This window comes from Benincasa hispida, chromosome 12 (assembly GCF_009727055.1).
Source record: "Benincasa hispida cultivar B227 chromosome 12, ASM972705v1, whole genome shotgun sequence".
NCBI lineage: Eukaryota > Viridiplantae > Streptophyta > Magnoliopsida > Cucurbitales > Cucurbitaceae > Benincasa > Benincasa hispida.
In genome coordinates, this window is record NC_052360.1 from 31,475,029 (window position 1) to 31,489,789 (window position 14,761).

General features: G+C 36.7%; 2 protein-coding genes across 3 annotated transcripts in view; one reads left to right on the forward strand and one right to left on the reverse strand.

Moving 5' to 3' along the window:
• LOC120067215 (proline--tRNA ligase, cytoplasmic) overlaps positions 1-9,262 on the forward strand; it is an 18,866-nt gene extending 9,604 nt beyond the window's left edge. For both annotated transcript variants that reach the window (XM_039018724.1, XM_039018725.1), the window contains 8 exons: positions 5,156-5,343; positions 5,589-5,655; positions 6,928-7,050; positions 7,152-7,304; positions 7,400-7,684; positions 7,815-8,033; positions 8,556-8,649; positions 8,786-9,262. In XM_039018724.1, the coding sequence (XP_038874652.1) occupies positions 5,156-5,343; positions 5,589-5,655; positions 6,928-7,050; positions 7,152-7,304; positions 7,400-7,684; positions 7,815-8,033; positions 8,556-8,649; positions 8,786-8,850 (1,194 nt within the window). In that variant the 3' untranslated portion in view covers positions 8,851-9,262. The remainder of the gene's footprint in view (positions 1-5,155; positions 5,344-5,588; positions 5,656-6,927; positions 7,051-7,151; positions 7,305-7,399; positions 7,685-7,814; positions 8,034-8,555; positions 8,650-8,785) is intronic.
• A 2,206-nt stretch (positions 9,263-11,468) lies between these two features.
• Positions 11,469-14,351, reverse strand: LOC120067781 (ribonuclease P protein subunit p38). Its single transcript, XM_039019362.1, has 6 exons — positions 14,107-14,351; positions 13,927-13,974; positions 13,798-13,858; positions 13,536-13,652; positions 12,079-12,243; positions 11,469-11,953 (listed from the first exon to the last, which is right to left on the reverse strand). The coding sequence occupies exons 1-6, from the start codon at positions 14,166-14,168 to the stop codon at positions 11,897-11,899; spliced, it is 510 nt and encodes a 169-aa protein (XP_038875290.1). The 5' UTR covers positions 14,169-14,351; the 3' UTR covers positions 11,469-11,896.
• Between the last annotated feature and the right edge of the window lie 410 nt (positions 14,352-14,761).

The following is a 14,761-nucleotide window of genomic DNA, read 5'->3' on the forward strand; positions in this document are numbered from 1 at the left end:
TGTTTGTTGTCTTCTTCCCTATTTCAATATGGTATCAGAGCAAGGTGATGAAACCCTAGCCCCGGTAGAAGAAACTCAGTCATCAAACTTGATAGGTGAAGGTACGCTGACTAATGAGGCTGTGATTCAAGCAGCGGTTGACCGCTATCTCCGAACCATCATCCCAGGTGGCTCAGCCGAACAGATCTAGCTGGCGAGTCGAACAGCAGGTGGTGGGATTGCTCCAGCTGGCGCGGCGATTAGCTTCCAGTCTCAGCCGTTCCAACTGAACACCATCGATCGGATCTTTCCAGCCGAACAGCAGGTGGTGGTGGAAGGTCACCCTTCCAGCCGGCGCACGCGATCGGGTCACAACCGATTGGACCCTCAACTTCGCACACAAACCGTTTCAGCCTCGCACGTTCTCCAGCCGGCGCACGCGATCGATCTACAGCCGATAGGTATCTCGGCATCGCACAGAATCGGATCTACACTAGACGGTCATGGGCTTGCTCCAACTGCCGGTCGGGTCAGATCGGCGCGATTTCTTCAGCTTCGCAGTAGATCGCAGAGCCGTTTGTCCGTTACCCACCATCAACAACCGTCTGGGAGCAGCGCCGGTCACGGGTTGCCGAACTTTGCCGTTGTGGACTTCCGGCAGTAGCTTCTTCACAGTATCCATGGTGGACAGCCTCTTCCTCATGTATATCCAGTTCAGCCCCAGTTTCGAAATGGGTGAGGTCCATTGAAGAATCCCATGGTATTTAGACAGAAAAATTCCAGATCTGAATCTCATGGGGAACTCCAACAACAATTAGTTAGTCTTTCAGCAACAGATGGTCGCCCTGGGAGCCAGATTGAATGCCATGATTCTTCCTCGATGTATTCAGAAAATCCGGTATCAATGTTTCCTACTCCAACTTCTAATCTTTTATCTGGAACAATTGGAAATTCTGCAGGAATGATCACGGGAGAGAAGTTGATGGGCAAAATTACTTCTCTTGGTCCCAAACCATTAAAATGGTTCTTGAGGGATGCCATAAGTTTGGATATTTAACTGGGGAGAGATACCACGACCGAATCCTGGGGATCCTCAAGAGCGTGTCTGGAAGGCAGAGGATTCTTTGCTCCGCTCAATGTTAATTAGTAGTATGGAACCACAAAATCGGGAAAACCCATTACTCTATTCAGCCACTGCCCGAGAATATTTGGATGCAATCCGAAGGTTATATTCGAGGCGTCAGAAACGCATCCCCCCTGTATACTCTACGTAAACAGGTTCACGAATGCAAACAAGGGAGCATGGATGTAACGTCATACTTCAGCAAGATGTCATTGTTATGGCAAGAAGTAGATCTATGTCGGGAGATCATCTGGACCTGCCCACAAGATGGAATTCAATACTCCAAGATAGAAGAGGTTGAGCGTGTGTATGATTTTCTTTGCCAGGCTGCACCCTAAATTTGATACAGTTCGCAGTAGAATACTAGGGCAGAAACCAATTCCGTCTCTCATGGAGGTATGTTCAGAAGTTAGATTGGAAGAAGATAGATCAGTGCAATGAACGGGCCAGGTGTTACCACTATAGAGTCAGTTGCCTTCGGGGTGAAGTCCGCTGGAGCTGATGGTGGACAAGCAGAATAGTAAAACACCCCCAGTTTGTGAGCATTGTAAAAAACAGTGGCACACGAAGGATCAGTGCTGGAAATTGCATGGTCGCCCTCCAAATGGTAAACGTCGCCCTCCGAGTGACAAGTCGAAATCTGGGCATGCTCTAGTGGGTGAATCAGTTGGAGGGGCTTGCACAACCTCAGACACAGCCTCCAGTGACTAATCCTGGTGATTCAGGTACCGTAGGAATCGGAACAGTTGCTCAATCAGGTAACCTCTCAATTCTTTAGTTTCCTTGCTGAGGGAATGAGTTATGGATTCTAGATTCAGGAGCAACCGATCACTTGACTGGCTCATCCGACCGGTTTCTCTCATACTATCCAAGTGTTGGAAAATGAGAGGATTCGAATTGCGGATGGGTCCTTCGCTCCTGTTGCTGGAAAAGGCAGACTGTCACCATTTCAGGGACTAACTCTGCAAAATGTCTTACATGTGCCCAAAATTTCTTACAATTTATTTATCAATAAGCAAAATAACAAAAGATTTGAACTGTAGAGTTGTCTTCTCACCAGATACTGCTTTTGTTTCAGGACTTGAGCTCGCGGGAGGACGATTGGCACTGCCCGATATGACAGAGGCCTATATTTCCTTTCTACAGATGCTTCCTCCAGAAGCTTGTTTAGGACTAGTCTTTTTTATTCTGTTTGCTATATCTGAAACAGATTATTTATTGTGGCATTTTTGTCTTGGACATCCTAGTTTCAATATATGCGATATTTGTTTCCTCATTTATTCCATAAGGTGAATGTTTCTTCATTATCTTGTGATGTCTGTATACGTTGCTAAACAACCTCGCGTGTCATTTGTTTCTCAGCCCTATAAGCCTACCCAGGCTCTTTCCACCTGGTCCACAGTGATGTTTGGGGTCCCTCGAGCATCGCTACCCTGTCTGGTAAACGGTGGTTTGTAACTTTCATTGATGACCATACCCGACTTACATGGGTATATCTCCTTGCTGATAAGTCCGAAGTTTTATCTACCTTCAAACAGTTCTATACCACTGTATCAACACAGTTTAACACAAAGATTGCCATTCTTCGAAGTGACAATGGTCGTGAGTTTGTCAACCACACCTTTCCAAGGAATTCTAGTGTCAAAAGGGATCATCCATCAAAACTCGTGTGCATATACTTCCACAACCAAAATGGGTAGACTGAACGGAAAAATCGCCCATCTCATTGAAGTTGCTCGCTTCCTTGATAATTCCAACGTCTCTTCCTTCGTACCTGTGGAGGGATGCGATTCTTACCGCAGCTCATCTAAATTAATAGAATACAAAATACCCTTTGCATAGCTTTTCTGACCTATAGTAACTTATCTCCTGTTTTTAAGGCTTTTTACTACTCAGCTAGATGCTCTAACAATACCTACCAGATGTACATGCGGGCCATGGAAGTTTCCCGAATGGAAAGCAGCAGTAATGGAGGAAATGAGTAGCTCTTGAGGCAAATAAGACTTGGGAGTTAGTAGCTCTCCCTAGAGGTCACAAAACAGTTGGTTGCAAATGGGTGTTCACAGTTGAAAGTATAAGTCTGACGGAACACTTGAGAGGTATAAAGCCAGGTTAGTTTGCTAAAGGATCACTCAGACGTATGGGATTGATTATTCAGAAAACTTTTTCCCAGTGGCTAAGTTAAACACGATTCGTGTTCTTTCTGTCTGTCGCCTGTGAATAAAGATTGGCCCCTACATCAACTAGATGTAAAGAACGCATTCCTAAATGGTGAGTTGGAAGAGGAAGTTTATATGAGTCCCACCTCCAGGTTTTGAGGCTAGGTTTGGAATCATGTTTGCAAAACTCAGGAAGTCTTTATATGGGTTGAAGCAGTCTCCTAGGGCTGTGGTTTGACAGGTTCACCGTGTTTGTTAAGTCCCAAGGGTTTGTTCAGGGGCATTCTGATCATACCTTGTTTACCAAAAAATCACCTTAGGAAAGATTGCTGTGTTGGTAGTGTATGTTGATGACATCATCCTATCAGGGGATGATACGGCAGAAATTGCTAAGCTAAACAAAGGATGGCAAGGTGAATTTGAAATTAAGGATCTTGGTAGTTTAAGGTATTTTCTAGGATGGAAGTGGCAAGATCAAAAGGTAGGAAATATCTGTTTCTCAGGAAGTTACACTATGGACTTGTTAAAAGAAACAGATGACCGGATGCAAACCTATTGACACTCCTATTGAGGTCAATAGCAAACTGAAACGTGTTTCGGAAGGAGTTCCTGTGAATAAGGAGAGGTTATCAACGCCTAGTAGGAAAACTGATTTACTTGTCTCATACTAGACCCGCGACATCTCTATCTGCTGTGAGTGTAGTATGTCAGTTCATGCAGAGTCCATATGAGGAGCACATGGAAGCTGTGACTCGAATTTTGAGATATTTAAAGTCCACCCCTGGGAAGGGCTGGTATTCAGGAAACATGACACACGAAGCATCGAGGCATATACTGACTCAGATTGGGCCGGATCTGTGACTGATAGAAGGTCAACTCAGGGTATTACGTTTGTTTGGGGAAATTTGGTAACTTGGCGGAGTAAAAAACAGGGTTGTAAGTGGCCAGAAGTAGTGCTGAGGCAGAGTATAGAGCTATGAATCTGGGAGTGTGTGCAAGAAAATCTGGTTGCAGAAAGTTTTATCTGATCTATCTTCTCTTTTTGATCTTCACGAGAGTAGTCCTGGGCCTATGAAGCTGTATTGTGATAATAAGGCTGCCATCAGTATTGCGAATAATCCCGTACAACATGATAGAACCAAACATGTTGAAATTGATAGGCACTTTATTAAAGAAAAGTTAGACCGCAGAGCTATTTGTATTCCTTATGTACCTTCAGTCCAACAGATTGCCGATGTTTTTACGAAAGGGTTATCGAGACAGACGTTTGAAGCTTGTATTAGCAAGTTGGGTCTTGCCGATATCTATGCCCCAACTTGATGGGGAGTGTTGAAATCGTTAAATTAGCCTTAAGGGCATTTTTGTCTTTTTACTATATTTGCTAAATTAGGGTTTCACATTATTCTATTTATATCTGAGGTTGGGTCTATTGTAAATATGACATAAAAATAATAAGTTCTTTTCTACCGTGGTTTTTCTTCCCTGAATTAGGGTTTTCCACGTAAACTCCTTGTGTCGTCTTCTTTCCCTATTTCAATAAATATCATTTCAACTTTTGTGGTATTTTGATTCTTCTGTGTGTCGCTCAGTGTATTGGTTCTATGTCCCCATTTAGTTACTCTAGCCTCACCTGTTACTTATCAGCATAGCTTTGGCTCAAGCGATGAATGTTTATTGCTTGATATTAAAAAGTATTCTGGATAAGATAATAGACACCCAGCCTCTTCCTCTTTTCTATAGCAGTTCAGTAAGAATTTATTCAATAATGAGAAATCTTTCTTGGCATTTTATGTTTGTTTCTTATGTTCTATTGATTCACTCTTAATTTTGAAGTCGATAAAGTTGCAATTGGTGGTTTTATGCTGACGGATTGGTGCATGGAATTGATTTGCAGGTTGCTTGGGTGACAAAATCTGGGGAGTCTGACTTGGAAGTGCCCATTGCAATTCGCCCCACAAGTGAGACTGTTATGTATCCATACTATTCGAAGTGGATTAGGGGTCACCGTGACCTGCCTTTGAAACTTAACCAGTGGTGCAATGTTGTGAGATGGGAGTTCAGCCATCCCACACCATTTATTAGGCAATTACTTTTGCTTGTGCTGATCTTTTTTGTTGATTTCTTTTCACTATGTTTATGGACTAAGTTGGACCTGGTAACCGTTAAATGTTTTATAATTTGTTCAATGTTCTTAAGTAATTGTCTTTTTTGCATAAGTCAGTATAATCTTCTTGAAACTTCTAAGTAATTTTAAAGGTCTTCATCGTTTTCAAACTATTTGTAAACATTTGTTGAAAAAGACTTACTTTATTAACTACTGATTGCAGGAGTCGTGAGTTCCTTTGGCAGGAAGGGCATACTGCTTTTGCTACCAAGGATGAAGCAGATACAGAGGTATCAAACTCTTGAATTTTAGCTTTAGGGTCTGAAACCAACTTATTTTTTTCTCAGTTTCCAGTGATTAAATGAGTCAAATATTTCTGGGATTAGTGAATTGAATTTGAATCTAACTTTGTTATATAGTTCCTCTTTTGGGTTGACTTCTGTGCAAAAATTAAAGAAACATCCTGTTCAACTGCAATTTCTATTTTAATAATAATGAATTTTTTAGAACATAATAAACTCGTTGATCTGTTTGATGTCACAAGAAAGTGCTGTGGAGTCTTAAGATAAGGTAACTGTGAAGGTGGATCTTTTAGGACTTTTGAGATTTGGGGTCACCATGATAGAACTCAAATATATTGAGATATTATTGGTAACCAAAATACAAGATAAACCAAGTAATTCGAGGAACTTGGACCCTCGTTGAGATACTCTTAAGCCTCTAACCATTCACCAAAATATTGCTTACTTTTTCCCTTCCCTATCCACTGTATTTATAACCAAACTTCCTTAACAAACTACTTATCTAATTGCTAATATACCCCTACTCTAATCCCCTAATAACCCCTTAATACCCGATCCTATCATACCACTCACTACAGAACCATTACTACTATAATTACAAAATTTATTATCTCAAGCAAATTTGGAGATTATATAAAACTCACTTTGATTGGAAGCAAAAAGAATGAGTGGGGGGATCTATATTGGCAGCATTGAGTTCAAGTGATCATCCTTAATTGCGTGCTTTGAACTCAAGGTTGAGCGTGCGTCTTTTTCAGTTGGATAGCTTGATGGTGCAACTTAAATTTCATTTGCCTCATAAAAGAATGAGTGGGGTCTATATTGGTTTTTTCCTTCTTTTTCCATCTTTTTTAAGTTTGAAGATTGTTAATGAATTCTTTAGTTTTTTTTTTTTTTTTTGGGGAAAGAATTATGTATGTGCGCGTGTGTGGTTTTGTTTTCCTTTTTCTTGCCATGTGTTAAGTTTAATTGATTTTCTCACGATGAACCATGTTCCATTGTTCATAGATGAACTATGGGATGATAGATAGCTCATAGCTGTTATGCTTATGACTTTTCTCTCGTTCTTTTCTTCTTTGGGTAGAAAACAAAGTTATATAAACAATTGAAAGAATATAAAGGGGAGAGGGAAGGTTAAATCTCCATCTTATTCTTAACGAAGCCAAGGGAGATTACCAAAATAGCCTTCAATCTAACCCTGATAATATGCAGTTCTTTTGTGTAACTGTGGTCATTATCTAAAGGTCACTTTTATTTCAGGTTCTTGAGATATTGGAACTGTACAGGCGCATATATGAAGAATACCTAGCGATTCCTGTTATCAAGGGCAAGAAGAGTGAGATGGAGAAGTTTGCTGGTGGTCTCTACACCACAAGCGTTGAGGTATAAGTTGACTAAAGTTATGACACGTTTTCAGCATGGTGACTTGATATCTGTACTGGTTTTAAGTTGTATAAAACCATTTCTTCATTTATGATATGCAGGCATTTATTCCAAACACTGGTCGTGGAATTCAAGGTGCGACTTCACATTGTTTGGGTCAAAATTTTGCAAAAATGTTTGAAATCAACTTTGAAAATGAAAAAGGGGAGAAAGCTATGGTCTGGCAAAATTCGTGGGCCTATAGTACCAGAACGGTAATATTTTGATATTTGCATTTGTCTTAGACTTTGGTAACTTGTCAGAGTGAATTTCTGCGTCTTGTTAATCTAGTCTTCCAAACTGTTTGCAGATTGGTGTGATGGTTATGGTTCATGGTGATGACAAGGGATTGGTGCTGCCTCCCAAGGTTGCATCAGTTCAAGTCATTATAGTTCCTGTGCCGTACAAAGATGCAGACACTCAAGGAATTTTTGATGCTTGTTCTGCCACTTTGGATACATTGTCCAAAGCAGGAATTCGTGCAGAGGTAGACAGTAGGGATAACTATTCTCCTGGATGGAAGTACTCCCACTGGGAGATGAAAGGTGTTCCACTCAGGATTGAAATAGGGCCTAAGGACTTGGCAAACAATCAGGTTAGATAAACTGTCTATTAATGTTATTTTTCGCTGCTACTGAAATATTGTTTTCCCCTTGCTAATACTTGATGATTTGGATTGTGTTAATATATAGTGCTAATATATAATTATATACTTTGTTTTCTAGGTACGTGCAGTACGCCGTGATAATTCTGGAAAGAAGGACATACCTAGGGCTTCATTGGTTGAACAAGTGAAAGAATTGCTAGATAGTATTCAACAAAGCCTGTTTGATGCAGCAAAAGAAAAACGAGATGCATGCATTAAGGTTATTAATACATGGGAGGAGTTTACTGAAGCACTCAGTCAGAAGAAAATGATATTAGCTCCATGGTGTGATGAAGAGGTACAGCTTCAGTGTTTCTTGTCGCTCTTTTGATTCCACTTGTGTTATTTATTATGTTTATTTTGATTTTATTTGATTAGTTGAAGGGTTCCTCGTGGCCATTGTTTTCCAGTAGTCGATATGCTTTCATATGCTGAAATCTATTTGCTGAATTTTTCTGTAAAACCCTGGTTTGTTGTTGAGTTTGTTTTTGTAGGAAGATTTTGTTGCCATCTTGACTGCTGCAGCTTAAATAATGTTTAATTAGGATGGTTTCTATGGAATTGAGGGGGGTAATTATATCAATAAAACTTTGAACTGTATTGATCACTGGCTTGAGTCGATGCATGTTCAAGTAATTAGTTTCTATTGAAGTCTGCGGTAGTTATGTCGAATAAATTGGGAGATTTTTTTTTTCTAAAATATGGAGTTTGCAATATATCCGTTCTATTCCAACCTCTATCATTTACTGGTATGTGTGTTTGTGTATATTTATGTTTCTTTTTCCTAAAGGATGATGGTCTCATTGTTATGTTCCTCCAGGAGGTCGAAAAGGATGTAAAAACAAGGACCAAAGGTGAGATGGGAGCCGCGAAAACCTTATGTTCCCCGTTCCAGCAGCCCGACCTTCCAGAAGGTTACTAAATTCGTGTCCAAATCTGTATTCATTTTATTTCTTTTGATAATAGGAGTTTATATCATATTGGGGCATCTTGGGAAACTTATTAGCAACTCTTTTGGTTCCTTGAATTTACAATGGTGTTTGTGCTCAGGTACCAAATGTTTTGCATCTGGGAAGCCTGCAAAGAAATGGAGCTATTGGGGCCGAAGCTACTAAGCTGTCAACTCATGTTCATCTCCTTCAAATCGGCTGGGTACAGGATGCAAGAAATCAGCTTTAGAGTTCTCGAGTACGGGGGCATTTGATTCAGTTTAACTCCGAGTTCATCATAATTTTCAATGGTCACTCGTATTTGATGAAGAAAAGCATTCACTAAGCAAGTTTTAATTGTAGAACAATTTTCTTTTTCTCTGTTTGCATACTTGGGATTTATTCTTTTTGAAAATTTTTGGGTTTTGCCTTTCAATCTTGGTTTTCATTTCTGTTAATCTAGGCCAACTCTTGGAGTTTCCAAATTATATAGTTTGTAACGTGCATATAACATCGCATCAATTTTGGAAACTCGTTTGGGTATCTGCTATACTATGAATATGAATTATGGTTTAGGCCATGTTTACCGATTTGAAAATTGGTGTAATCGTAATGGGATTTTATTGATAGATCAATTGTTAATCGTAATGGACTACAATTGAATTGCTTTTTTAATCCTGTTTTCTTAGAATTATAAATATTTCGCATTTACTATTATCATTATCTTTTGGGATCAAATGGTAATGACAATAGTAAATATGATAGATTTTGTGGTTCTCATGTTGTAATAGTATCATAATTGTAACAGTAATGATACTGTGCATTCTAAATTCAATCGGATTGATCATCTTTTGCTCTTCAAATGGATTGCATTTTTTGTTTATAGATTTGGAAATGGGTCTCAAATGTTAGTATATGTATGAAATACAAATAAACAACTCTAAACGTAATTAAATGAGATCTACTTCTTCTTCTTCTTTTTTTTTTTTTTTTTTTTTTTTTTTTTTTTTATCACTATTGATTTATTATGTTTCACTTGGGTAAATGTAATATCATCCCACAAACCAAATAATCAAGTCTAGTATTTCACTAGAGTTGTCTGTTGTCATATGACGTATTGTTAATGTACGAGGTAGGCACTTTTAAATGGACGGTTGGAATTTTGTTGCCTGGATACTTCGACCAAGTAAGCATTTTATGAGAATTAATTATATTAGTTTGATTGTTTTGATTAAATTGCTGTTTCGTCCCATATATTTAAATGAAAATTGATTATTACGGAAGTATAATTAAAGGGCTTGTACTGGTAAGGAAAATTGGCTTAGAAAATTTTTGAATTGTTCTCAAGTATTCAATTTTCAACAATCAAATATGGGTTATAATGGTTAAATTACAAGTTCACTTTTATATAATTCGGAATTTATTTAAGGGAGGTCTCTCCCCCTTAAATTTTTATTTTTATATAGAGTAAATATTTGAACTTTTAAAAGTGTAGTAAATTTTTTAACTTTTGCGTAGAATGGGTCCTAAATATTTAATGTTTTTCTTTGACAATATGGAGTGAGAATATCAAATCTCTAACTTCGAGATTTTAATATAAATACTATATCAATTGAATCATGCTCATTTTGATCTAAATATTCCACGCTTAATTGGTCAAAATTGTAGATATAAAATTTAGGATTTAAAGATATATTAATTGCAACTAACAGTTTGAGAATCTATTAAATATATTTTAAAATTCTTCCTAGAAACTTTTTAGAGTTTTTCCTAAAAACATTTTAAAGTTCAAAGAAAAAACAAACCAATTTAAAATTTTAGATATGGTTTAATAATCATTAAAATTGTGTTAGTTTTCTCATAATTCCTTCGTAATAATTTTAAAATATGAAATAAACAAGTTCTTAAAAACTACTTTTTTTTAATTTTTAAAATTTAGTATGATTTTTTAATACACTAAAAAAAGTAGATTACTTGGCAAAAAAAAAAAAAAAAATCATAGATAGTAGTGTTTGCAAGCCTAATCCTTAGAAACTAAAAACAAAAAACCAAAACCCATTTGATAACCATTTTGTTTTTTGTTTTTAAAAATTAAGCATATTTTTTCTTCATTTTTTAATAATAATTTGTATATTTCTTAATTATAATATTGAATTCTTAGCCAAATTAGAAAAATAAAAAATAAAAAACATAATTTTAAAGCTATTTTTTTTAATTTTCAAATTTGACTTGATTTTTTAAACTATTGGTAAAAATAGATAATAAAGGAAGAAATTTGATGGCAAAATATTATCTATAAGCTGAATTTTCAAAAACAAAAAAAGGAAACTAAATAATTACTGAGCAGAACCAACCGATTATCATATAAACCATACATAAATAGTATCAAATAGGTGTTAGAAACTAAAATATCTAATTTGACCTAAATATTAGTTGCTAGAATCCAAGGGAACAAATGGGTGATGACAACTTTCACGATTAATACGTAGTTTTTCATTCTCTTCTACCTCTATTTTTCACTAGTTTACACATTCATTAGCAGAAAATTATACGTGACAATTTTCTTGTTACTTTAATAAAATTTCGAGAAAAAAATAAGTTTATTTCGATAATGCTGGGTTGATTTTAAATATATGTAATAGGAATATAAATTCGAAGTTTCCATATAAAGACATATCTAACACAAACAAAGGCAGGCATACCAAACAAACAAGTAATTTCTTATCACTCTATTACTTCCAATCGAATGTACATGACACATGTTATTATGAGTTTTTGGAACTCCGTCAGACAAACAATAACCCTTTTCAAAAAATAAATAATCCCCAATTCAAATAATCAATGAATTACAAACGAATTGTCCAAGTGATTGTACCTCAACTAACATACGAGCATGTTAGTGATCACAAGACCTATGGTTTGAATCCCCTACTCCAATTCTACTCCAAAAAACAAAGAATTACATATCAATTACTATCCTACAATCTCAGACTTCTGCAAACTTTCCTTATAATAATACACCATACTTTACTATATTATTTCAACTAAAAGTCTAATGAACTATCTTTCCAACCATAGTGGTGGTCATTATCTAGAATGAATCAACTCAAATCCATTTCATGTGATTAGCAAGCAAGAAATTTCAGGCTGCTAGAAGAAAGAAGACAATAATTTGCTTCAATTTCATATCACTACTGTACACCCAATAACTTTGTACTCATGAAACGTGTTTTTATGTTTTTCTTTGAAGAATTTCATCAATAAGTTGATTGACAGGGCTTCCATTCGCCTGCAATTCGTTTTGAAACATGCAGCTGAGTTAAAAAAAAAGAAAAGAAAAGAAAAAGAAAAAGAAAAAAAGTTGAACAGAACACAACACATGAAAGAAACGTAGATCTAATATTTCCTTCTCACCTTTATTCCAATTGCAATTGCTGTTTTAAGGTTAACGAGTTCACCTAACCTTAATGACCCTTCTTTATCTTTTACGAGTATCAATGGTACCTTCCTAGACATGGCCAAGCTTGGCACATGGTTTGTCAACCATCGAGGGTTGCAATTGGCTGTTAACAGTACAGCCTACATAATAAAAGGTGAAATGTCGAATTAATTAGACACCATATACAGAAAAGACAGTGGGCAAAGGATGATAAGTTGGGTTTAAGTTAACCACGAGAGTTAAATATAAAGCATAAAAAGGATGCCTGTCCTAGGGAATTCACAATGACACTCACCGATAAGAACTAAAATGGTGCAAAGAATACATATCAAAAATAGAGTTAAAAGTTTGCACATAAAATATCAACTCCCTATACACAACGAAACCACTTTCAAAACTTGTGGACCAATAAAGCAGTCACTGCAATCAAACCACGAGAATGAAAAATAGCCTTTAAGACTCAGATGAATCTTTACAAATAAGGCAAGTTGTGTTCTGCATCAATGCTCCAAGTACCTTTATGTGTCTCACGAGACATGTATTATGACCATACGTTGGTAATTTCCTAATTGTCTACTTAGACGACAAACTGCTCCAAATTCCACCAAGCTTTACTTTAATATCTCTAAGTGCACGCTTCTTACAAAACAGTTATTCTTAGGATCCATGACGAGAATCAATGAAGTCCAGATGGAAGTTTCTGCTAAAGGGATAGGAGCAGTTCTATCTAAGAATAGAAAACATATGGAATGGTTTAATGAGAAACTAAGCTTACCAGGGAGGAAATAGAACTTACCAATAGGCGCTCAAAGCCTCATACCAGTTCTTGCTACATAAGAAACACTATATAATGGCCACTAAATTTGCTTTATACTAGTACCAAGCATTGAGAAGGGATACTTCACAAGCAAACAACATTCTGTAGGATACATAAACAATGGGTCATTCTTGAGAAGTTTTCTACTGTGGTCAAGTATAGCTCATGGGCTATACCAATCAAGTAGCATACTCTCCAAGAAGGTATGTCACCATGCTAACGACACTAAGCATTTTGTTGAGAAAAATTAGATGAAAATAGTGAGGGTTTAGGAAGTTTTAGGAAATCATCTTATCATAACCTTGCTCATGGAAGCACCAAATGGAGCTCACATTTTATATTGGTTGCCTCTTCCCATGAAAAACACACACACCCACACATTATAAACACATCCATTTTGCACGCACGAGATTGACACAGAACTGAAACAAAACAAAGAAAGTAACGCTTATGACTTCAAGCTAATGAAAGGCTCCATCAATCCACCAGAAATAATAAGGTGAAGATAAAAAACACTGCAGTAGGAGGGTAAAGCTGGGATTCTATTAATTACACATTCAGCAAATTCCTAAACCCACTATAGCATTTCCCAACATAAATATAAGAGTAAACTACCTGAAGCTTGACTGTACACGCCTTATAATTAGGGTTCATTATGCGAGCAGAATCTCCACTTGGTGTCATCCGTTCAAGGACTCTAGTAACCTCATTAACTCCAATTGCGAATTGTTTCTAAAAAGAATGCCATCACTCAACATAAGTGGCTTATAACTAATAGCAAAAAAAAAAAAACATTATTGACATGACATGGAAAGGAGAAACTAAAAAAGGCGAGAATACGAAGAGACGTCATTGAAACATAAGGATTAGAGGAAACCTTAAGCCAAATTTTTTCCGGCAAGGATTCCGCATTCAGAAATCTTGCTGTCTTTATCTCTCTGTTAAAAAGAAGGATCGGTTACTGGTGGGTTGAAGTGCATTATTAGATAGTTTAACTACAGTTTACCTCTGAATCGATTGTAGAAACTCATCGAGACGTTCTCCTTCGTAGGAACTGCGTTAATCAAATTCCGGAAAACGTATTCCATTACAAATTAGGGCAAAAACAGCAAGGTAAGAAATCGAATGGAGAAGAGGGGGGAAAAAGGTCCGAAAAGCATGAAAGTTAGAAAGAAAGCAGGCATACTCTTCGTTAGGTTTGGATTGAAGGACTGCATCAGGAGCAGAAGATTTAGCCTTCTTTCCCATGACTGAAAACTTGCTGGAAAGAGTAGAAGCTTCAAAGTCTGGAGAGAAATAACGGCGGCGTTCTCCGATTGGAAGACAACGTTGTGGAACAGGATGAAGACGAACTAGCGCTGCCTTCTCCACGGCCCACTCGCGGCTTTATTTGAAATTTGGGTGAAGTAATGCAGTTGTGGAGTTCAAATAATGGGGGAAAATCAAGGTTACATAGATAATTTATAATCTATAATATATATAGAAATATCGAGGGATTTGGCATGCAGATTTGAAAGGTTATGTCTAAAAATAATAAATCTCGAGATTAAGCTAAAAGATTTAGGTAGTTTATGTTTTGAGTGCAAGTTTTGAAACTCCGTGATTGAAGTGAAGAAATTGGAATGAAGTGAAGATTTATAAATTTTGAGTTTGTGAAATATTTTTTTATATTTACTCCATGATTAGATTTTAGGTTAGATTAAATTTTTCATCTTAATTGTTTTAATATAATTAAGTTTAAAATAAACTAAAAATTTTAGAAGAATATTTGTTTTTTTTTAAAAAATTTTGAAATAGAGTGTTGAATAAAATTATAACTTTATTTAATTTATTGTTTTAAT